The sequence below is a fragment of the Anticarsia gemmatalis genome, chromosome 1 (assembly GCF_050436995.1).
Source record: "Anticarsia gemmatalis isolate Benzon Research Colony breed Stoneville strain chromosome 1, ilAntGemm2 primary, whole genome shotgun sequence".
Classification (NCBI taxonomy): Eukaryota; Metazoa; Arthropoda; class Insecta; order Lepidoptera; family Erebidae; genus Anticarsia; species Anticarsia gemmatalis.
This window is the reverse complement of record NC_134745.1, coordinates 12330713-12357308: the sequence shown is the minus strand read 5'-3', so window position 1 is coordinate 12357308 and position 26596 is coordinate 12330713. Positions and strand designations below refer to the sequence as shown.

Here is a 26596-nt window from a genome sequence, read left to right as displayed (position 1 = left end):
GTATATTTAACTAAGTAATTTGTGTTAAACTTAACATTAAATGTTAACTTATATTGTGAAAAACAACTTATAAAGTTTTTCTACCAATTACAATGGTAATTTTTTAACCGTCCTTAAAATTGTTTCGTGGTTGTTACGACTGAAATGACAATATAATAATTTTCGGATAAAGTAAAATGTTTGCAATGTTTTAATAACATTAGGTTTATCTAATAATATTGCCTGTTTTATTTTAAAAACAAAGAGATATCGGTTTTGTCATGAGCTGACGGGTACCTGACATAAAAAATGCGTAGTAGTTTTTTAGAAATGGTAGATAATGCTAGTTATACAAGGGTGGTAACACTGTCATCAGCGCTTTTTGTCAGTTGGCTTCGCTGTCAAACGGAAAATGGCAGCGACGAGTGTTGTCGTTCTCGACAGAGGCAACAATACAACTTGTACCGTAAATCTTTTCGGTAAGTAATGTTTTAATAATTTTTCTATGTTGACTATAATATACTGCAATTTAAATAATATGTTTATACGTGTTAACAGAGAGCTACAATGTTGCGGCAGCCTAACCTTAACTTCTTTATTTATTTTTGAAATTGGACGCGCGCAACTTATAAAAATAATGTTTTAATTTCAAATTTCAATAATAGATATAATAATTAAACTCGAGCATTAAGTCGTGTAATAGTGAATTACTTGTATTACAAGTGTGTAGTGTAGTTTGTGTTGTTTAGTTGATAGGTAACTAGTTTTTTCACTGTGAATAGAATAAAGTTGTCTGCGGCGGCTCTGACCTTGGCTATTGGATTGTAGGAAGTAAACTGTAGATACTTGCTTTTAAATTGTAGGTTGGTATTTGATGTACTCACAAAAAATAATCATAAGTCATACTTTAGCAGTAATTTAGCTAATACATTAGGAAATGAGGATGCACATCTAAGCCAGATTAGTCTTACTTTCCATTATCAATTATCCAAATTTATATAATTCTAATACTAAATAAACAAAAAATCTTATTTTCCAAAATATTATTTGCCATAACATGTAAAGTTATTTCAGTTTGATTGACATAAACAAAATTAATTTTGTATTTCTGTAATAACTAATTAGGCAGTTATGACATCTTGACAAGAAGTACCTAAAAAGTTTGTGTTTAACAATTTATTTTTGTTAAAGGTGCTACGGTAGTATCATGGAGGGTGAACAATCAAGAACAGTTATTTGTAAGGTAAGAAAATTATCATATTAAAATGTCAACATTATTGTAAAACTTTAACATCACATTAACATTGTAATAAACAAACATATTTTTCCATTACAATAGATTTTCCAAAAGTTACTATGAAGTAGACACAAAAAATAAACCGTGAGACAAAAAACCTGAAATAAAGTTAAGAATAATCCGTAATACATAATTTTATGAGTTACATTTGAAACTCTGTAACTGGTAATTACCATTGGCTGATTAATTCATCTTTGACACTATGTAATTACTGCTTTGTGTGTGCAATTAAATTTGCATTAATTACATATGCCATTTGTATTAGCATTAATGTTCTCTGGATGCTGACTGAAGTACTCATAACTCACAACTTTAATGCTTCCTGATTAAGACATGATATATTCACATTGAAATTAAATAACAATTGAAGTAGTAAACAACCATTGTTACTACACTAAACTGTTATTTCTCATAGTTCTGATTCTTGTGGGTAAATAGTTACAATGTTGTTTGTTGCGCATTTTTCGTAAGATACATTCGCCATATTGTTATCATCATCACTTATCTGTGATTGCCATCGTACGTAAAAATGATGCAACTCACGAAATAATGATAATGTTAACTAGTTATTGATAAAATACAAAAAAAATGCCCGCTCATTATTTACGTCATGAAAAAAAATTGTAAACCATTTAATCGTAAAATTCTTACATAGGTACCTACCTAGTAGAAAAACTCTAATTAAATCTAAGTAAATACAATCCAAAACACATACACGACACTGTTCCGCCGGCAGAAAAGCTTACATTCCGATAACTGTTCCTATAAAAACATTTACAAAAGCGTCCAATCCCCATTTGTCCAATATCACGCGAATAAAACACAAAAAAGTGTTCACCAAATGTTACAATTTATCCATCAACGTATCACTTTACAAGCATTTGGCTCCGAAATGTTGTTACAAAGTTGTACGAGGTTTCGGCAGTGCGGCCGTATCTCAGGATTTGACACGCTTCGTCTCCTACACCCGACGTAATCATCAAAATACGCTTGAAGCGATTCAAATATATTTGTGGGCGGTGCTGCTAAGAATTCTGGACATACAAACACGTGGACCGTGAAGTTAGACTAGAGAACTTTTAAAATATGCTTCCTTGAAAGGCCTATGAAATTTGACGTAGTTTTACTTTGTGTGAATAAAACGCGCTAAATAGCAGCCACTATAGTGATGCCTAGATCTTAAATATTTTCTAAGTTTCAAGCGCCTTTAGCTGTACTGATTTGTTATTCCGTGAAAAGTCACGGCTCTTACCCCGCAAGTTGCCGTACGTTAAATCTCATGAAACTCAGTAGTTTAGTTGACTGTAAAGAGACGGAACAGAGCACAATCTTCACGAAACATTAGTTGTTTCCTGGAGTGAAATACGTGGCTTCCTAAATCGTGAGGATCGCTTCAAGTTCATCTTTTAATTACACATCTAGAGTGCTCTGTCGTCGCCGTGATTAAGTTGTAACATTATTAATATTAAGTGGCTTATGCAGTGTTATAATTTTTGTATACGATGATTTCTCAAATAGGTTGCTCTAAAAACGTTCCTTTATGAAAACTTTTTACGCTTAATTTTACCGTCATAAGTCGAATTTTAAATCAATCTTATCATCTTGAGATGATACAGGAGAGTTATAATAAAATTACTCACAAAAATATTTCTATATTTCTAATATAATCCTAATCGATCGAATTTACTAAAACTAGCCAAACTATCATTTCTTAAACCCGGGTTCAAAATGCGTGGGATTCATCTCGTATTGTTTTTAAATATCATTCCTTCCGGGAGCATCGGGAGTAATCCTCATACAAATTTAACATTTTATCCCAACGGTAATCAAGTGAACGACCAGCGCTAACTTATCCGGTTTAAATCTCGTGTATTTAAATCCTAGTACATGGAACAAAGCAGACACTTTCGGAACGAGTAAGGTTAGATCGAGACAATAGTGCGCCCATGAAGATGTGCAGCTCAATGACGTCTGGATAATGGACTTGATGAGATGCGACTGTCTAATAACCTTATATGTTTCATTACTACTTAGTTTAAATTTATTTTATCGTATGTTTAGTGGTCAACGTAGTGTCAAAGTTGTTCAAGCCGCCCAAAACGCCTTTGACTTGGCGTAACGACTGTTATCTTAATAGACAACAACCAGGAGTGACTTTTATGTGCTCTCCGATGTACTAGTATAATGATTATGTTATATTAACCAAGCCCCTAACTATACCGCTTAAAACAAATTTTTAGGAAAAGAAATTACAAAGTAAAGTAAACTAGATTTTAAACTTATGGTGGCAAAAAGGCCTAACCCCTCCCCTCCGTTTGGGAGGAGACCCTTGCCCTGCAGTGGGACAGACATGGGTTATTAAAAAAAAAAAAAATGGTGGCAAAAGATCGTCCAAATCGGTACTAAGAGCAACAAATATGCATTCTTAAGGCTGTACAATTTTTGCGTTCGAGTGTAAATAAATAATAGTAGAAAGGATTACTACTTGGGAAAATGTTTACGTTATATACGAGTTCATTCATATATTCTAACCCTTTCGATGACACTATAACCTTTATTTTCTTAATTACTCCATTAGTACGATAACCTAGTATTACAGTTCAATCCAGTTAGGAAAATATTGACGCAGAGTCGATTGAGCAATTAGACCAGATTAAACTACTTGAAATAACAAGGCTATTTCTGTATTCTGCTATATAATTACGGTTTTAGCAAAGTAGTTTTTTGTGAATGATTACTACTTCTTATAGAATACATATTTTATTTATAGTTACTACGCACTACGATTCTGACAAGCCAAAAACTCCGCGAAAATTAAACAAAAAGTGATTAAAGGTGTTTTGTGTGTTGCTTTAACAGAGCTCTTTTTTAATAGCTCTTCTCTAATTCTATTCACCTTTTGCCCGTTTACACCATCCATAGTAACTGCATTCATTCTCTCATTACAATTTCCTACTCAAAGTCCTTTATTTTACCGATAGCGATTTACACTTGATGAAAGGTTTTCGGTCAAAGGACAATTAAAGGCTTTACAAGTCGGGGAGAAGATTAAAAAAAGCCGTCTGTGAAGTATCTGCGTCCAAACGAGAGCTTCCGACGCTCCGTTAATGAGACATGCTCGATTAGTGGGGATTTTGGCTCGGCAACTACCTAGTTAGGTACTGACTACTGCACAAAAATAGCCGAATTGATCATCAACTGACTGATGTTCTTTAAAGTGATGAATTGTACAACGTTTAAAATATTATTCATTGTTTGCGGCTTATGCTTGTAATTTTCTCTCAAGTTTTTGTGGTATTTTTAACTAAAGATAACTTAACTCTCTCGTTGCTGGAACATCAGGCTACGAATTATGGTGCTACTAGCTGACCAGCGCAACTTCGCTTGCGTCACATAAGAGCGAATGGGTCAGAATTTTCCATGTTTTTGTAACACTTTTTACTGTTAGGTACTCTGCTCCTATTGGTCGTAGCGTGATGATATAAAGTATGCTTTTATTTCACGAAAAATATTCTCAAAATTATTTATATCTCTTAGTATAACGAAGTCGCGCTAAGGCATATCCGCGATTAAAACAGTTGCCATGGCAACGGAATTTTGTTAATTCAATCCATACTAATATTATAAATGCGAAAGTAACTCTGTCTGTCTGTCTGTCTGTCTGTCTGTCTGTCTGCTACTCAATCACGTCTAAACTACTGAACCAATTTGCATGAAATTTGGTATGGAGATATTTTGATACCCGAGAAAGGACATAGGCTACTTTTTACCCCGGGAAAATGACGCATTTCCCGGGAAAATTCAGAAAATTCAACGAAGTCGCGAAAAATAAATATTATAATGACATTGAATTAACAAAATTCCGTTGCCATGGCAACTGTTTTAATGGCGGATATGCCTTAGCGCGACTTCGTTATATATAAATAATTTTCGAGATATAAATAATTTTGAGAATATTTTTCGTGAAAAAAAGCATATCTTATATCATCACGCTACGACCAATAGGAGCAGAGTAGGTAACAGTAAAAAGTGTTACAAAAATATGGAAAATTCTGACCCATTCTCTCTTATATGACGCAAGCGAAGTTGCGCGGGTCAGCTAGTGTCATTATAATATTGATATTTCGCGACTTCGTTGAATTTTCTGAATTTTCCCGGGAAATGCGTCATTTTCCCGGGGTAAAAAGTAGCCTATGTCCTTTCTCGGGTATCAAAATATCTCCATGCCAAATTTCATGCAAATTGGTTCAGTAGTTTAGACGTGATTGAGTAGCAGACAGACAGACAGACAGACAGACAGACAGACAGACAGACAGAGTTACTTTCGCATTTATAATATTAGTATGGATTATGTGAACGCAACTATTTACAAATGCATTGGCAAGATTATCAAAAGAATGTAAGTAAAATCTTAAAAAAACTTTATGCAATATCCACTCAACTTTTTCAATATCTAAATAAACTTCCGCGTTCAGTATATTACTTAAGATTAGCAATAGTATTAAAACGAAATTACCTTGGATAATCTAATACTATTCGTAATTAGCTAAAGGTATAGTGTTCCAAGGTCTGTTTTGTTGAACATCATTATGAGCTCATTGAAGTCAAAAGCTCTCGGAATAACGATGATTACAGGCATTACAGCAATCGGAAATTCATTAAGTCATCTTTATCGATGTATCGATAAGACAATGCGATTCTTCCATATCCGTTAGTTAATTGAATACAATAGCGGTCTATCTTCTGCGTATTACAAATGTACATACATACATTGATTATAAGTGCTATTAGTTGCTATCTACAGCTTCACCTGAGTAGTCAACGCTTATTACCGTCGATTTATGATATTTACTTCATTGAATTGTTTTTATAATATCACACGTTCTTAGAATGAGATGTTGCAAAGAATAATACTTGGGAAATCGGTCTACTTGCCTGATAAACCATGGACCACGTCAAACCGTGTCGGTCCCGTAAGCATTTATAATTTATTATTGTAAATAATAACTAGCCTGAAAATGTCTGGTTGGGTACTTATCCTCTTAAACGGTTGCTTTAAGAAGTAGAAATCATCCGTCCCACCGTAGAATATTATTTTATTAACGGAACGGTGAACGCTAGAATAATATGCCAAGCTAGCTTTTCGTGATCACCAAATTGATTAATATATTCTATTGAATCGTAAGACTATCTGTTACAATTTTCGACGCATCTATTGTGATAAGTTTTAACTAGTCTTTACCATATAAAGTTATTTATAAAGCGTTTATATACAAGTTCCATCTATAAGAGTGACACGAAGTGAAAAAACTTTAATTAGCCGACCGTTTGAATGAAGCGATTTGTCAGTTTTCCTCGTGTATTTTTATAAAATTAATTGACTGAAAAAAGTAGGTGCAAAACGATACTAATTGGCAACCAACTTACATTAATATAAAATGCATCGACTTTGAGTTCTAAATGAAGTTATTGAAATTTATAAATAAACACTAATTGCCAGTTTAAATAAAACGGTAATTAATAATGTATTAAAAGTTGTTTAAGTGTTTTTAACTTCTTGTACGTGTACATTTGTTATGCACTTTTATGGCTTTAGTTTATAAAACAACTCGTCCGTATAAAAGGTGAAATGTGCTCAGTTTTTTCCATAAAATATAAGTTACAATTACTTTTATAATTGCTTAATGCACATGCGCATGATCAAACAAAAACAATTTAAGAATTTTATATCTTCGTCCTTACAAAATTCTATGTTACATTGAGTGACCAATGTATACTCCAGTGTAATTTCATTAGCTCACCCACTGATAGTAAAAAATGAATTACGGCATATTTATGATATCAAAATAATTCTCAGCACGAGGAGGTATATTGTTCAAGATAATAATATATTTTAAACATTTTTTAATTAGTCTGATTGCTTTTTAATAGCAGCTTTAATCCGACATTTAAGTTGTCAAAACCTATTCGGTACTTAAAATTTCTTCCGCGTCTAACTGATATTGCGTCATGTAGCGTACTTATAAAAAAGCTCATCTTAGTAACATTCTCGTTGATCATGATTACCGTTGTACAAGTAACACTTGTGTGTTCTTAGCGCAATTAATTCGAAATCAATTTACTGACAACACGTATTGTGCGGATGCAATTTGGCGTAGAGACAAAAACCCGTCTCTGGACCGCGAATGGCTCTAACAAACGACCGAGTGCTGCTAATGATTCTATGTGCCATGTACGTAAAGGCAGAACACATTATTGTGGCGTGGAATTCTGGCGATATTTCTTTCTTACTTTTCCTTCCCTGAAATAAGAGACAGTAAAGATTGTATCCCTAATTGCCTGAGGGCTTTTATTTAAACATTATTTTATTTATATTTTGTCCTGCTTTAAAATAATAAATTTATCTGTAAGTTAAGTTGCTTTACAGATAACGATGTAAATGATATGGTGATTTTATTAGTTATACTCTCCTCACGGTCGAGTTAGAGTCATATCAAGTCCTTAATAACACTATATTAATCAAATACAAATAATAAAATGTAAGTTTCATAAGTTTCTGGCGTGAAGGTAGAGATATTTTTTGGAAAATTTTGCGTTACAGTACACCACCTAGAGTGATGTGTGTACGCCCTAAATATGAGTAGCCACTGTACTGGCAGCAAATGGTGCTGGCGTATCATTACTGGCAAATTGATTCGTTACATTGACTAAAACCTCCATATTAACGGTTAATGAGATCGTTATTGGTGTAAAGTTAGTGCTACAGTGGAAGTGAACGGAAATTTACAATTTTATTCGTAATTATTAATGCCAGCTGATGGTTAGAGTTCATTAAAATTTCACAGCTTTTTTAAAGGAGTAATGTAACCTTTTTTGGTACCTATCGTTACAGTAAATGCAACTGGCTAGTAAGCTAAGCTTGAGTTCAGTTCTACTCAGTGAGTCATCAAATCCATGGGAACAAAGTTCTGATTTATAACGCTGTGGTGCCCTGAAGGGATAGCCAACAGTACAATTTAGAGACCCGTACGTAGGTGTATCGAGCCTTATTTGTTACCATAAACGCCAAACTCGCCAACTCTACATTAATTTACAGTCAACACCGCTGTCAGTATTTACCAAGTAGAACCAATCGCAAAATATCTAATTAATGCACCACGTCTGAATTATACACACTAAACTGACATTATTTCTATATTCTATTCTAAATATGTAATGATGTGTTTCACTGTCTCGTGTCTAGTCCTAAGACTATTACATTGAGTCGGTGGTTTTTGGTAGAGCAATTAGGAGGTATTACGTTTTGATTGCAAAAGACAATAGTATGAGCTAAGTTTAAAATTTGAATGGCAAGGTGCTTGGGATTTCCGCTTATAAGCGCTAAATTATAGTTTTCAATGTATTAATGTGGTTTTTTCTGCTATTTGCCTTCATCTCATCGTGTCGGTAAATTATATTTATGAGATGTTTTTGTGACTCAATCTTTTCTTCAATATGAAAACCTTCGATTCAACCAGATTTTAATTTGTCCGAGGCGTGGTATTCAGTAAATTAAATAAGCGATGTCCAAGGGATCCCTGGTCACCGACAAAAAGTTGTCGGCACGCGCCTTCTGTTCTAATATCCAATATAGTTTGTACTCTTGGTGTTTTTGCGCCTCCGTCGCTGAGCCGACGTGACGTAACCGCTTGACCCTTTTATGACTGCGGGATTTTTCGACCGATCCCAATTTTGGTAGGCAGCCGGTCATGGATCGCATGGACTCGACAGCTTTTTGAGAAGAACTTCCCGGATTTATTAATGAGAGCCTATATAGTCTATAGTTTCAGAATATCTTCAAAATAAGCATAGACTCATAGACTTAAGAATGACAATGAAAACATTTGTTTATTACGTTTAGTTTTTTAATTGAGATTACAATTAAATACATATCATACATAAAGTATGATAAAAATGTAGGTTCAAAGTTGTTTAACACTTTTCGATTAATCTCCATTTAAAGATGTAGCCATACAACCCGAGGGTCTTGTTTACCTCGATGGTTTTGATTATTGGTGATGAAATTATAATATATGAGACCGACAGATAAAAAAAACATGCCGCATGATTTTTTAAGAGATAAAGTTGATGAAGAACATCATGTAACGAGATAATTTATAAAAAGTACATCAGATTACGGCGTATGCTCTGTCCTTATATTACATGAATAATGTTGTATATGGCGGCATAAGTTGTGAAGTGAGTGTAGAGACATGATGTAGTACATAACACAGGCGTGACATAAAGTAGCGCGCACATCCCTGCGGGTGGCAGTGGCAGCGCGCGGTGGCTGCGAGGCCCGCCCCTGCTCTCCGCGTCTTGTTTTTGTGGTCGCGTCTGCAGCCGCCCCGAGTCGCCGCCACTTTCTTCCCGCCCCCCTCCCGCCGCGGCCCCCTGCACACCGCCGATGACAAATGGTCCCCGGACACCCCGCTCGCTCCCCGGCCCGCTAATGCCCAGATAATTTTATGCCGCTCCCGATGCACAGACAAAGCCGGGATGGGATGACCGCGAGATTACCCCATCGATCGTCGTCGACGCGCGTCAATGAGTGCAAGCTTTATTTTATGCTCAGCTTCACGGATCAACGATGGCTGAGACGGGTTTATCGCTCCATTAGGTGGAAATTGATGATGCTCGCAATTATTTTCTCCGGTTTCACGTTTCCGAGGTAAAATGCAATGGTGTTGTTTAGTTTGACTGTAACGAGATCGATGTCGGTTGAGTTTTCTAATCGGCAGTACCGGTAGCGGCTCGCGACACGACGTGCTTAACAACTGAATGATCTTATATTTCAAAAAAATAAAAGGAATAAGACGTGGGTAAAGAATGTCAGCGTCACCCAACGGCCAGCGCCCGACGACCTCTCTAGAACCGCCGTCGTCGGTCACACGCCATTGACTCCGCTGAATAGTCAGGTCCGCTCCGCAACCGTCACATTATCTCCCGCCTTCGCCTCACTTGATAAATCTTGATTTGAACGCTCGGGGTGTCGACTAACACTAATTATACCTATTCCCGGCTTACATACATTCTACTGATATTGGAACGTGTCTTAGATGTATTTTTTCACTATCTTCAAAATGTGTTCTAGTCGCTTAGTTTTGTTGTCATTAATAAACTAGAAGCGTCACAAAGACTGTCCACTGCACGTGCTTGCTCCATTACCGTCGGCTGTGTACACATGTTGCGCTTTTTTGTGCCTTCTCCGATGACATCCAAGCAAGACATCGATTGTTCCACGAGTTAAACAGCTGTGGTGAAATATTAGTGGATCGAACCGCACTAGTCATTTTCACCTCGCCAGATTTAGAGGACCGATATGTAATTTAGTAATACAACCAACACCCACCTACAATATTCATTGTCTGATTGCTTAGTCTATGATTTAGTACAATTATCCTGCAGGTTTGCTAACTCGGACATGATTTATATCCCACTGCGACTCTATGCGAGTATCTGACAACACTTGTAATTAACGTTTATGAAGGTGATTTATCACAATTAAGACATCTTTACAGTTTGACGTGAATTCTTCTGAACGTCATAAACTTGACCTTTGCATTCGAAACAAATTATAAGTAGGAATTTCCAAAGAATGATTATTTATTATAAAGGAGTAACGCCGCCTCTACTGAGGTAATGTAGTTAAAAACGGTAAATTTAAACGCTTATCTCATAGTATGAAATGAAAGAAATTATTTTGTGTAGCTCTATTCGTGTGTCTAACATTACTTATCTTATTATCGTCCTACGCGTACATCGCGTGGTGATCACAATTTTCGTTTGTTCATGATGGCTCTGTCTGATTTTGTTTTGGTGTGTTATTATGTTCCTAAGTTTAGGAATGTAGTTACACGAGACTCTCATATTCTATTGAAAACTGACACTGATAGGGAAACTAAATTTCGGCAATTTTGTTGATATATTGAGCAGAAAATATATTTGACCCTTGAGATGTTTTACTAGCTCATTGAAACACAAGTAGTTGCATAACTTATGCTCAACTGTCGACAAGTTGCCGAGCGAATTGAAAGTTCAACTAAACTTTGAAGACGGCTTCAAAACTTGATCCAAAAGAAACTGGAGTGAGTTTTATGCTGCTAGTAGTTACTCTGTCCCGAACTGTGGGAAATTGCTCATTTGAATCGAGCCGTAGTATACAACTGCTTTCATTGACCCTCTCCCTTGATCTTTTAGATGCAAATTTTAGGTACACATTGACAGGTACTTAACGTTTTCTCATGGCTTCTTTATCTTACGCTTTGGCAAAAAGATTACATTGATTCAACGGTTACATAAGTTTTCAAATTAACCAACGTCAGAGGTCTTTCAAAAGTAATGGAAGAGACTAATCGCGTCTATTTTTTTCACACCGAATAGTAGTTGAACGGCCGTCGGTACGGGGCCTTAGTTACCGGTGTCTGTAGCTCAGCGCATGACATCATCAGAATATGTCCCGTGCGGCCTTACATGGTCGCATCGCGTATGATCTATTGACTAACAGACACTTGTAACAGCTGATAATGATCGTGACGCGATATTTAGTTCGGGATCCGGCTAAATATGGTCACCGAAATTTGGCGCTCGCTCTCAAATATTGTTTTTTGTTACCGAATGTGTCAGCACTGCACCTTGTATGTTTTATCATGAATTAAGATTATCTGATAGAACTACTAATTGTTTTTCTCGCATGCTACACTAGCATTGAGGTCCAATTTGCAAGATGCTATGACGCGAACATAATTTATGTCAATGTGCGATGAAACCTTGTTACTTTTTGTTTTTCGTGTTGAACACATGTTATTGAATCCGTAATATCGTCCACAATTATTATAATAACATTATTATAGGCACCTGAATGGGCATATGAAATAAAAGCAACAGATGTGTTGATAATTTTATGAACTTTATTATAATTTCAAAATGGCTCTACATTATAATTCTAGTTTAGTACCATTAAACTTAATGTGGTCACGATAAAGACTCATCTACGTAAGCACTAGATATACCTTTTAGTTAAAAGAAACAGGATAATCGTCGCTGTTAAGTAGAACAGGAATGTAGAGTTGAACATCCCTTCGGTAAAATTAAAACTGTGCCAGGGCCTCCACTGTATGTTCACGTTTATCAGCGCACAAATTAGCATTCTCACATTATCTGTGTCCGCTGTGTTTGTCTCTGAGATTCGGGTAAGCGGCTTATCTACGGGGTGGTTGTTAAATTGGCGCTGTTAAGTCGCCACCGCAGCCCGGGGCGGAGTCCCCGTCTTATTAATCGGCTGTCCGGAGCATCTGCTGGCGCTATTTACAGCCGCACTGACCCCTGTCGTCGGACTAAAAGGAGTTTTGTTGCAAGACCACTTAGTTCTTGTCTCAATGTTTGTATCTGCCCGGCTTTGTAACAACACGTTATGTCAATTAACAGACAACGTAAATCTGTACTTCTAAAAACGTTACAATTAATACAATTTATTGTACACAATGTGCCGTAAAATCGTACCTTCATTGATTACTGTAATGGGAACAGCTTAACAGGTGCTTTTATGGTAGATTTGCTTTTAATTTTATTGATTGTGTTCCGGTCTTAACGTAATAAAGTCGGTAGTAAAATTTCACTTAATTATAGGACCTATAAATTAAATTGCACTTGTGTTGAACGGCCTGAGCTTCTAGTTTTACGTTAACCTTTATCATTCAGAAATCTATAGACTGTTGAAGTGTTTATGTATGAAAGTGTTTGCTTAAATGTTCCCATCTCTTTAGTTTATGATTACGAATTCGTTTAAAAAGTTTGATTTAAAATTAAGTAAGGACCGAGTACACAACTTTAATTTATAAAGCACTAATCATAAAGTTCCTGTGATTTTATTACTTAACATTTAGGTACTTGTATTTACCAGCGAGATGAGACCTTAAAACTAAAAGATAATTACGATTTTTATGTAACATTGTTATACCTATTGTAAGACACATAGAACATGTTAAATTATTACGAGTTCCGTTTTCCAGATATACTCGGCAATCATTGAATTGTTAATTTAAAGTTAAGGTCATACAACATAATTGATTGTAATCGCAACTTAAAACTTGTATAACAAATTATATGTGGCCGTTCGTCCAAGTGTAAAGAGTTACTGCTGCTGACTACTTGTTTTGATGAGACTTTGTAGCAAAAATGGATTATAATTTATTCATCAAATATTTTGGTTGTCATGTCTTTCCTCTAATTTTGCTTCACGTAATATAATATTCTGACTTCGGTAGAGATAGATATATACGGTTTTTTTTTTATAGAAGAATCAGATACGTAGAAACTATTTATTACGTTCAATTATGTTATCTGTTATTGCGAAATTAAAAAGTCCATCGTTATTGTAGAGTTTAAGCAACAATTTCCATCATTTATGCAATTTTCAATTACGAAAAACATTTAAAAGTTTTCAGAACATTAAAAATTACCTTTCATTTTCTAACGATTCAGCCGAATTGCATTGACTGTGGTCACGGTATGAATATCTAGGTACAACTTGTATAACTCAGCTCGATGCTGATCAATCAATCATAATTGAGTTGCCAATATGTTGGAAGCTTTATGTAATTAGGTTTTATTCATGTAACTGTTCTTATAGGGAACGAGGAAGCGTGACGCACGGCTATCAATCAGTGCTCGTTTTGTCCATAATATTAACTAAATATATTGAGCTTACGCGTAATTAATGTATAATGAGAAGACTATATTAATAACATATTAATGTACTCATATTTTTTGTAATTTTGTCATTACTCGTGGTATTTCTTGGGATTACCCTGTCCAGTCGTTGACTGGAAAAAATAAGCGCAATTTTTTATCTGCATAATATTTGAGTTTAAATAAAGTCTTTTAATATCGACAAGTAAATATCTCATTGAGAGAGACACGTTATTTGTATCATACTACATACCACGATGTAGCCGTGTAGTAGTAGTCTTTCCATAGCATAGTAGATATTACTTTTATTAAATTTTACCGATGTCAAATTGAAAGTTGGTTTACAGAAGTTTATATTGAAACCGCCCAACTAAATGGATGTATATTTTATTGATTAAGATCCTGTAAATTAAAGGGCCGATCTTCACCTGTGGTAGTATTTATGATTCAATTATTACCGGACAAGCGATTATGACTTTCATAAAATACAATATTTAATTGTGTTCGTTGTTTGCAAGCGTAGGATTGTTTTGTTATCTGATTACCAACAGAGATCTGTCTGAATCACTTAGTTTAAAAACCATCACCAGTCCGAAGTGTTCAAGATCTATGCTTTATTGACACTAGTTAACGGCAAGCTATTGAAATTTGTTAGGCATTGAAAATATATGTAAAACGTCGAAAGTAAAGCCTTCTAGGTTGTACGCACTTATGACTGCTGAAGTTGGTGTTGTTTTACTGTCACTTGTAAAAGAAATGATGAGGCTGTGGGTTCAAGTTTGTCTTGACACTCGCTACTGCTATTAAAGTGAGCATGAGATTGAATAGTAACAAAGGTACAGAGTACAGAGGCACGTGGTGAGTACGTCCGCTTGACAGCCTCCGGCACCTACGCGTGTTCCGGCACTCGGCAGTGTCGGCACACACTTTCATTCAGCGGCCCTGGTCTGTCCGCACAAGGTTATCGCCACCACCTGTGATATAACACGATCTTCATATCACGCCCGTGGAAAATTTGTAAGGGATCTTTATGTTACTTGCTGGAGATTTTTGTTGATTGGAAACTCAGAAATGTTGGCGAAATTGGCATTGGCCAAAGCTATAGGTACAACTGATACAAGAGATGATTAAAACCAAGTTATTTAAGTTTAATTTTGTCGTATTCTTCTACTAACTTTTCGCTTTACTCTAGATTTTCCGATTATATTCATGTCAAAAATGTTTTGTCACTTGAACTTCTTTGAGATAAATTTTAGACTGCTAAATCAATCTCTATTGTATGAAGTGTAAATAAACGCCACTTACAAGCTCTATGTCGAGGAAATAGTTGAAATTGAATGTCTTGGAAAGGCTTTAAGTATAGGTGACGTAATCTGACCCGAGATAACATTAATCCCGACGTCTAAAGTGAGAATAAACGGCTCGTTTACGCACAACATCCAGTTTGTACAACGCGTTGGCGATGTAAAGTGCTGACACTGTACCTTGCCCACTATTGCAGCCTGCTACCAAACGAAAATATGGCTCTTATATCTTATGTGGCCTTCAAATATTACTTGTCATTGATTTCCGTATTATAGGAGCATAATAAATGGATACGATTGGTCGGTTCAGTTATTTTATGGTTGTATCAATGGACAATTGTAATTTCCAGTGGGATTGGGCTCCTCTGATCTGTTTCTATAAGATCTATCTAATTATTTCAACAGCTGAAAAGTGTGTCATGTTATATTACTTGGCCAGTTACGGTAACTAAGTATTTAGAAGTTAATACCCCATGCATTATCCATGGGTTTGATAATGCATTATCTATGTATTTAGCATATTATTATAACAACGTAATTGCCCTAAGTTGACACTAGTAAGTCTAAAGTTAGACTAATCATTATGATTCCTTTGATATCCACATTACATGATATATTTTTTAAATTACTAATCACCACCTTTACATGCTTTTAATATACATAGGACTGATTAATTATGGGTTATGCTCGTATGACAGACATTATTATAATAGAAGTTAATTTTAGTGTTTTGTCGTGGTACCTGGGGGATTAAATACTATTTATTATACAGTAGCAACTAGCGAGTGGCTCTAGCAAAATGAAGCGCACTTTAATGTCATATTGCTTTTATGAGTTTTTTTCCTGACGGTTATTTGCAGTAGATAATGATATACCCGGCCGGCTGTGGGATCGCTACTCCTAAAAAGATCTAATTGCGTCCTATAGTGTCGCATCGTTTATGCGACCTTTAATTTGTTGATGCAGGGAGCTTCAGCCTTTATCCACAGTTTTTTCTCCAAACCAGTTTACTGTCTTCTCTTAATATGTCAAAGTAACACGCTCCGAGTCATTAACTCGGTAGCGCTTCAAATAGGTTCTACTACGCTTTTTGTGATAACAACGCCACTTTTTTCACAAGTTCGCTAGTTAAAATAATTAGAGGATTCATTAACTATGAGGAAGGGTGTGTATTCAAACATATCCACCTCTAACTTTGCAGCTACTTTGTGGCTTTTCTTATCAATATTTTTTCACTCTAGTTGAATGCTTCATATTGTTCTTTTTACGTGGCATCTCGGACTAAGTAATGAAAAGGAACCGGTCCATTTTACATTTTTATTGAAGGCTGCTTTGTTTTTTAAATTAGTTCAATTATTTCACGTCCTCACCCTCGGGGCTGATGCACAAGTGCAATACACGTGAGCGTAGAAGTAATATTAATGATATTCCATTCTTGGACAACAGGTCTGATGCGGTACTTAAAAATGCTCGTTTCGTTAATTACAATGTGATAGTCCTGCATGCCGGCGTGTCCCGTGTGCGGTACGGTGATGGTACGTGTACTGGCGTGTAGCCCGTGGCGCTCGTCGGCCGGTGCAGGCGGTGCAGGGGTGTGTGCGCTCATGCCGCTAGAACACGCCCGCACCGCAACAATGTTGAGAAACGTGACGTGCTTCTATGATCAATAGTCACATGAAAGTCGAACGAGAACAATGAGTATGAGAGCTAGCCGCGAGAAACTGTCGCGGGTCATACTGTTTTTGCACAATATTGTGATCAGCTAGGCGGCCGCGTGAGCGCGTCCCAATACTAACATGATTAACATTAATTTTCGTTACAAAAACTACCAATTGATTTTAGAGATAGGTAGAGGCGCAAAATCTTTGATGAAGTCTATCAGAAACACAACGATGCCATTGTCGTTTGCTTTCTGCGTAAATAAAAGATTCTTTGCTTTGTGTCATCATTAACCACATGTTAGCAAAACTTTTGTTACTTGAGTTTTTCTACTTCTATTGTTCCATTAACGGCTCATTTTATTTCGAACGCCCTTTTGTCTAATAAAATCATTAGTGACAAAAGAGATCTGGCTCATTTGTTATTTGTGTGCGAAAAGTGCTTAAGAATACGAACTTTGATGCGCGAGAGGGTGGATTTATGACGGTCGTTATAAATACTGAGCCTTTAATTAGTTCAAAAATCACGAATTTGGGAAATTTTATTGTAACGGTTATAGAGAGAAAGCAATTGGCTTCGATGGTATATTTATTGTCGCTATTTATCTTGACGAGAATGGCGGGATGGAACGAGTTTGCGTAGTGGTAAAAACTCGGCTGGTGCCGAAGCGGGAATGTATCGGCTCCCGACGACTCATGGAGGAATTTCATCCGGAATCTCTAATTAAAACTTTATCTAGTCCCTTTGCTGTTTCGTGGAAAACCTACTATTGAATTGCCATTTCGAAGTGGAGACTAGTTATTAAAATATTTTAAATTAAAGCGGTCATCCGTATTCCGAGCGTTTATCCGCTCGATTACGTTTTATTATTTGATCGGGATCCAGTTTAATCAACGGAGTCGTTTACCGGTGGGTATTATCAATGTCAAAACGCAATTATCGTTAAGACATTGTAGGGTAATAAACGGCGGTATCTAGTAGTCGGATGAGTGTTAACGGTGCACCGGTCTGCATGCGTAAACTTAAAACGAATAAATATGGCGGTGCGTAAAAAGGTGGTGCTGACATTACTATCGTGGCTTTCATTAATATTTGTGTGTTCATTACCATACTCTTTGACGTCTTATTTATCTACTGTTTACCAGAATTCGTTCGTTTCATACAAAGATACTGCGAGTACAAAATAGACTCCTGCATAAATATTAATGCGGTTCACTGGAACACTTAGAACCCGATGTAAACCGTAGTCTGCAGATAATCCGTGTGAAATACATGCACCCGTTCTATGCTAACGTGGGAGTTTTGATTTATGCATTAAATTCCACGAATCGTTTTCTCCATAGATCTGATTTCCGCTTGAATTTCGCTTATTTGTTTTAGTCTACAGGATTTTCACAATTGAGAGTCCATTACTTACTGTAATAAATCTTGTCAGCGACAGTTTTTGAGACGGAACAAAAGATGATGAAATTCTAAAGTTTTCTAATGATTTACATATTCAACAAATTAAAACAAATTTTAACGAGGTTCAAAAGAATGGCGTATGTATTTTTTAATGGTATATAAATAAAACGGCATTTGTGTATAGTTGTACGACTGAAAGAGTAAATTCCCGACGCGTCTTGGTCGATGACGAGCCGTCCTCCCGTCGTGGTCATCATGCGGCGTCCACTCGCTTCACAAACTCCGAAATGCTAAAAATGGCATAAATAATTTATACGTGGCTTGCTCGAGCTCCGTTTTTGTCGCGTCCGACCTGTCCACTGATGCATTTATAATATAAGGGTGCTTTTTGCATCGTCCCCCGGCGTCGCTGGAATGCAACCGCTAAAATTGATCATGTTTCAAACGTGAGCTGAAGGAGTAATGCTGGTGGTGCATGCGGTCAGCTAAACTGTTGCGGTTCCGTCTAATGCATATGAGTAATATGTACGTATTGTGAGTGCGCCTCCGACGCGAGAAACGTGTACCGAACATTATTTATGCATACTATTACACTGTTACCACATACCTATTTCGATTTAAAGCATGACTTAGTACATTGAATACATTAGTGAACCGAATAATATAAATGACGAGTCAGAACTGCTCGCCGCTCGATAAATATCGTTATTAAATTGGTTGAACATTTTAAAGCACAAAGCTTCGATTCACGGAAGATAGTCAAAAGAGCCCTTTGAATGTTTTGCAATAATAACGTAGTACAAATATTTTCATTAGCAATTATGAAGTTGGAAGTTACCCCTTTGTTCATCGCTGTTATTTTTCCACCATTTCGTCGGAATACAATAACCGACACTTGTAAAATTTCTACTTGTTAACTGGTTTATAGTTAATTTCGTAGCAGAAGATATCTTTTTCATTTTTATACGCCAGTCTAGCAATGTCTTATTGTAATCGTGTTCGGATAGAACAATTAGGAATTTATTACTTTAACATTTCCGCGAATTGTTGACAAGGTATCGGAATGTATTTTTTCTATGTTGAACTTTCAAACAGTGAGCGAAACATTACATTCCCACTTCCCAGTAATTTGTCTTGTTTAACACAATGTTAATCGAATTAAACGTAAGATAATTACAGTTGCAATTATAGGTGGTAGAAAAATAACGTAACAGATGCATCATGTCAAGTTTTTATTCATTCAGTTTGTATTGTTACGTCACTCGTCAGTTGTTTCTTACGAAAGCTCTCGTTAGTTGGACAGCATTTCGCATAATTGATCGAGAACGTATTAATAAGCAGCCGATACATTAATAATTAAGTATGAACAGACGATTTGGTTAAGTTTTATTAACAAATAATTGTATTCGAATATAATATACTCGTATAATTTAAAATGGGTTCCGACGAACAGCAGCGAAGACGAGGGAGGCTCAAGAAATGTTGTCCATCATCCCTGAAATATCTGTATATATTCTGAGATGAATGTCTCGGTCACACATAACGGCGGGGTTTGGTAATCCAATGTGTTGGAGATCCTTTGTATATAACCTAAGGGCACTGTTTTACCAAGATCGGTTAATCAAGCTTCATAATTACCGTAAATTTTCATGGTTGTTAACAATGTATTTTGTTGTTTGCAGTAAACAAGCAGTATTCGATGGCAAGAGGGCGATACGAGGAGGGATACCATTTGTGTTCCGTAAGTTTTATGTTTCACTTACATTTCACGATGACAATCTTATATTTTATGGTTCCTTTAACATTCTTTATATTATAACGTTTAGTAGTCACACAAGGAGCTGTTAATGTTGCTGATTTTATCTCGTTAGTGTATATTGCTTTGTATTTAATATAAGGTGTTTCAATTTGAAAAGAGGCAGGTACGTTATTAAATTATAAGATGTTATCGAATCAACACATTTAAGAAAGCATATAGTGCTTATTTTAGTCCGTTTATCAGGTGCTACTAAAGTGTTTTATTAATTAATCAGTCTTTCAATTAAAACGCGAGATAATGAAGAAATTAAAGTAATTATATTTATTTTAATTATATATAAGTATAGATAGTGCATCATTAAGGACAATAAATAAGATCATTTTCTATGTTAAATGGTTTTCTGGGGTTTATTTACCAGCTCTTTTCATGATACTCTGCACACTTCTTCTATATAAGTGTCAATATATACCTACTTATTTGTATAAATGAAAATAAAAATATGATTTCGATTTATACTTACAAGTAAGTATAAATCGAAATCATATTTTTATTTTCAACAAGTTTGTTGTTGCCTTAAAATATGCGCATTAATTCATATCCATTGAGGCTAACGTAAATATGCCTACATCTTGTTTGAATGCGTCTCGTACTAGCAAGTGTTACGTAATTCAAATGTATCTTATCATATGATTGTGAAAGCACTCATCAAATACATTAAGTAAATTGTCATGTTGGTACATTGATTGCACCGGTAATAAACGGCTTTATGGCTATAGATTAGATGTAGTAAACTTATAGCTCTGATTTTGCCATCTGTTTTTGATCGTACTCATAAATGAGAATCGTACGAAGTTATACGAAGCTTCGATGAGTAGAGAAACTAATATCACTGTATTTATGAATTTTCTGTTTAGATCTATCAAGCTGTATAACTGAAAATACCTTTTCTTACGATAACATGATCCCTGGTCAGAGAGCCTCGAAACTTAGAGAATTTTTGAAGAAACATCGACTGCTTGCTATTCTTAAACCTAAAATGAGTGTAACGTTTTTAGCTCTTTCCTGGATCATGTAGATTGTAGTTAGGCCACTGACATTAGTTTTCTAGATACTCTACCTTTTTGTATAATTGCTTATGTGTTATTTTATAACTTCCAGCTCAATTCGGACAATGGGCGTTCGGTCCGCAGCACGGGTTCGCGCGGATAGCGCGCTGGCACGTGGAGAAGATGCCCGAGCGGCTGCCCAGCGGCGACGTCGAGGCCGTCTTCAGCCTCATGGACGATGACTTCACGCGCTCCATGTGGCACTTCCAGTCAGTATAATATATTTATATAATACTAGATTATATTGTTTTAGATTCAATTTTTCTTTACTTGGATAACTTTGTTCGATGATGAATTGAGCCGATTTGATGATGTTTTGAAAATATATCTAACCAATGTTTCTTATTTGCATTGGTTAGAGAGATTTTCCAGACATTTCATAGGTTAGGTACCTAGTTAAGGTTTTGACTTCAATGATGAGAATAGAAAAACTTCTAGATTTGTGGAAATAAAACAATGTTGAAAATTACCTCTAAATACACCTCGATATACTTCTATTCCACCTTCCTTTGGAGGTCAGGTCCTCCTAAATAATGTCTAATGAGTGTACTTTCCCACCAGGTTCAGACTGACGTACAGGCTGATCCTGCGCGAGAAGGAGCTGCACTTCAACATCGGCGTGTACAACCCCAGCAAGGAGCTCACGTTCAGCTGCCAGATGTTGCTGCACACCTACTTCAAGGTGCCCGACGTGCGCCGCTGCCAGATCACCGGCATGCATGGCTGCATGTTCATTGATAAGGTACAATACATATGTAGCAAATGTTTTGGTGGCTGATTGGACCTCCCTCGTAACCGGACATGGTGCCGTAAATATAGTATAGAAAAAGTAATAACTCGGGTATTCTAGACGAGGTTTTACTAAGACTGTTTTTCCAAAGTCTTGTTGAATTATTTACAGAACAAGTTTAGATTAAGAAAGATAGGTCGTAATTGCTTGTTGTTTAAAGCCCTTCTCCCATTACGATACGCCCGCGCAACTCTAGTCTCGGAGACTAGTCGCCACGAAGTATCTCACATACATTTGTATGGAGACTCTCACTTTACGATACTGGTATTCTACGCGTTCGCGACTAGTCTCGCGATACCCGCCGTGTTGGTCGCTTGTGCGTCGCGTCTCGCGTAGACATGCGCTTAACATGTTCGGGAGCCGATTGAACATGGAATCATTCATTTCCTAATTGGAACTATGTTCAGGAAACATGTTCGCGGAACTATATAGTTCCACCACGTTTCAAGTTTGACAGAATCTAACATTTGATAATATAGATAGTTCCTCAGTTCCTCACAGCTCCTAGGTGCTATAGAAACTGTGAGAAATTGAGAACTGCTTTATAGTTTATACATTATTTGTTACTGTATAAATGTAAACAAAAATATCCCTTGATTTACCTTCATACTTTACACAGGCTTAGGACTGTCAACCAAGAGATAAAATATAAAAAAATATGCAATCTACAGTTTTGACTTTCCTACGATTTTATTACCTATAATAATATGTATAGATTGAAAACGGCTCAAGATGCAAGTAGGACTCTTTAGACATTCGGTAAAAAGATAAAAATTTCTTATCATCGTGTTGTAGTTCTTGTGCGGCTACAAAAACTCTACAATTTATGTTTCTTTCAATATATGGATGAATCCAGTATTTTCTACTCTTGCGTTGACGTCTTCTATTTCTATACAACAAAAAAAACTGCAAGAGCTTCATCGTCACTGGAGTCGCTCGACATAACGTCAGTCTACAAAAAACGAGTTTGCACAAATGATGAATTTAGTAACTTTTAAGTTGCATAATATGCGAGCATCGGGTAGCGAACATGTATCCAACTAGTATTATACTCGAGTATCGTACCCTACAAGTATCGTAATGGGAGAAGGGCCTATGAGTATATTTTTATTGACAACCTATTTTGAATTTTTTTTTGTGTTAAGAGATTTAGTCCCACTTATTTTTTAAACCGCCCGTCATTTACGATAATATTTACCGAATCTGTGTTGTTAGACGCGGGAAGGCACGGTGTACCAAGAGACGCGCGAGGTGGTGACGATCAACGAGTGGACGGACCGCATCTATCAGAACACCATGCAGGAGCACATCATCACCAACGTCGTCAGCGGACGCAAGATGAGGATACAGAAGTACAACTTCCCTGACACCGGTAAATACATCTTATTTCACTCATAGTATCTTAGGGGAGTAGCGACTTCGCGGTTATGTCAATATTGCGGACCGCACGTAATAGGGGGTTGGAAACTAAATTCTTCTCATCCTAAGCAGTAATAGTGTGGTAGGAAAGAGTGAGTAAAGAAATCCACTTGGCTTTGCTTTTGCCGACAGCTGGCAGGGATTGAAGGAACAGCCCTAGTGCTTCTGTGTCTACATTTTCCAGTTCACCTAAGTTTGTTTGAAAAGACTTCTGACCGATACTACTGATGACTACTGACCTTTTATATGAGACTAGCTGACCCGCGCAACTTCGCTTGCGTCACCGAAGAGAGAATGGGTCAAAATTTTCCCCGTTTTTGTAACATTTTTCCCTGGTACTCTGCTCCTATTGGTAGTAGCGTAATGATATGTAGCCTATAACCTTCCTCGATAAATGAACTATCTAACACTGAAAGAATTTTTCAAATCGGATCAGTAGTTCCTGAGATTAGCGCGTTCAAACAAACAAACAAACAAACAAACAAACAATCAAACAAACAAACAAACTCTTCAGCTTTATAATATTAGTATAGATACACTTTGTCTCTTGGCATGAATCTTGTCAAATACACATGTTCATTGTCTATCCGCAGTGATCTGGAACCCATGGGCGGAGTACGCCAAAGAGATCCCAGACTTCGGCGACGACGAGTTCCCCAACATGGTGTGCGTGGAGGCGGGCCGAGTGGCCGCGCCCATCGTGCTGCTGCCGGGCACTGCCTTCGAGGCTAGCCAGATACTGCAGGTAACTCACACACATCACGTTAACTATAGCCAAATTTTTCTAATCAAAATCATGTTACTGTAACTCTGAGACGGGAACAGAGGTAAAATATAGGCTGAACTTTCATGAGTGAAGAGGACTTGAGAGGATTTCCTTGATTGTTTCAGACAATCAATTTAAAAAAAAAAAGACAGGAAAAAATATATAGAATAGACTAGAAGTGACCTTTTTTCTCATGTTCCTTGTGACTATACTCTACGAAGATAAAAACTTACTAATTTGATTGTACTTTTCTTTTTTATACGTGTCAGAATATTGTATCTTAAAACATGAATGACTTTACAGGTGATGTAAAGTATCGGGCGCCACAACACAACACAGCCGTCCACTGGAGCGAAGTCAATTGCGACGTATCGTCAACACGACTACTGGGGGCAACACACTGCTCATATCATCACTATAATTACTTAAAACTGTTTAACTCAAGACTTGCATCAAATAATATCTAATTTAAACATTTTATATCTTTCAATAATGATTTGGTCATATTGTATTTGTAGAATTGAAACGGCTAAAACAAAAAGTTACAAGCTCAGAATTTAAGAATAGAGGCTATTCCTATTTTGGCTAATGAGATTAGTAATTTGAACATCATGAAATAAATAATAGTATTCCTATGAGATTAGGCTACAATATCCTATAGTAAAGTGGCTCAATAACTCAATATCCATACGAAAATCACTAAAACTGTTTTGTAATCTCGACTTACAAATACAATATGACATTTAGACTAATATCAGTTTAAAATGCCCCCTGTTTTATGTTAACTATCATTCCGAATGTACAATTTATTATTTACAAGTTAATCATATTTAGTTTCACGAAACAATCCTAAAGATTTACGTTTTAAGTACTCTGGATTCATTTACGAATTTAATACTATAATTTTAAAGTACAATAAAATGGCTTTTCTTGTCATCACTCTAGTAGAAACATGCATTTATGTACCTAATAACATGATAAAAATATGTATTCCGAACACTGAAATAAAACAAGAAAATTATAAAAGACATTAGACATATAATTTACTAATAAATAATCAAAGTTTCTTTTAGTCTTGCCACGGTTTGCTATTTTCTCATTTTAGTAGCACTAACACTGCATATTGTTCTGTGTAATATCTCAAAATATGAAAAAAGGATAATAAAAATGTGTTGGTTTAAAACACGAATAAAATAATGTCTACATCGTCGCCATTAAACGGTACTAAGTTCATTATTGAATAATAACTTTCGTTAATAACTTGTTACTTGTCCCATGGACTCTTACTTCCTTCTCGTCTTCCGCTGTTCTCTACTCCTTGTTGTGATTATCCTGTTTTGTTTTCTATTAACTAGCGTATAAGGTCCGTTTTAGCGTTAACATATTTCTAAACGACGCACAAGTTGTTTTTAAGTAATGCTTTTTACAACTTTAACAATAGGGAGGTGCTAAAATGTCAAGTGTTTTCTTCAAAATGTACATTCCTTTGATAATAATGATGAACGATTTCCACAGGAATGTTTGATATTGTTAATGATAATTCCTATATTAATTCAGTGTTTATTTGTATTCAACTGTCGTCAGATCCTTGTAGAATGTACGTAATAAAGTTATTCGTCCGATCTGTATGTCATATCTTTGTAATATCAAATACTCAGCTCACTTTTGTAACTTATTGTTAACGTATTATAGGTAAACTGGTTAGCTGTAGTACTTCACTAGTTCATATCATATTAACAAACTGTTGTTTTCGAATCATTCACAAGTAAATTGTCGATTTTATAAACGAATGTTCTTTGTTAGAATATTAATTCGACTTCCAAAATATGAATACTTTTTTCTATTAAGTTGAAGCCTCTGATTCCACAGCTTTGACTAGACAATCCGTTGCGTTGTAAGCGCATGTTGTACAAAATTGTGATTTTTAAGTACATTTTTTTTGTACATTTTTCTTTTAATTTGAAACGTTTTTGGAGGCTTTTAAAGTATACGAAGATTAACGTAAGAATATGTACTTAGATATAACGAGTTCCTTTTTTTAAACAAACGATTGGGTAGGTTTTTGTACTAAACTAACATGTTGTGTCGATCGACATGATATTGTAAAGGTAATTGTTATTATGTATAATATACATTCTGTAGTCTCGATGCTCTCTTGACGTAGATGTAGGATAAGAAGGATTCGTTCTCTATTCTAAAGTATTTGATCCATAGTTTTAAGTCAGTATGACTTTCGATGTCCAATATTATGCCAAGTGAGTCATTTGACTTTCGTAATTAATGTAAACTAACTCGTGGGTCGCGTCTTGACCCGAGCAACGAATATTCAACGAAGTGTACTTCCATAGGTGCAATAAAGTGAAGTAAAATATTCATGCGTTTTA

General features: G+C 36.0%; 1 protein-coding gene across 1 annotated transcript; it reads left to right on the top strand.

The window, feature by feature from the left end:
- Positions 1-345: 345 nt before the first annotated feature.
- LOC142976752 (uncharacterized) lies at positions 346-26583 on the top strand. The gene is made up of 8 exons (XM_076120288.1): positions 346-458; positions 1171-1222; positions 20055-20113; positions 21290-21446; positions 21799-21979; positions 23243-23399; positions 24040-24191; positions 24516-26583. Exons 1-8 carry the CDS (start codon positions 392-394, stop codon positions 24522-24524), a joined length of 834 nt encoding a protein of 277 aa, XP_075976403.1. The 5' UTR covers positions 346-391; the 3' UTR covers positions 24525-26583.
- Positions 26584-26596: the final 13 nt, after the last annotated feature.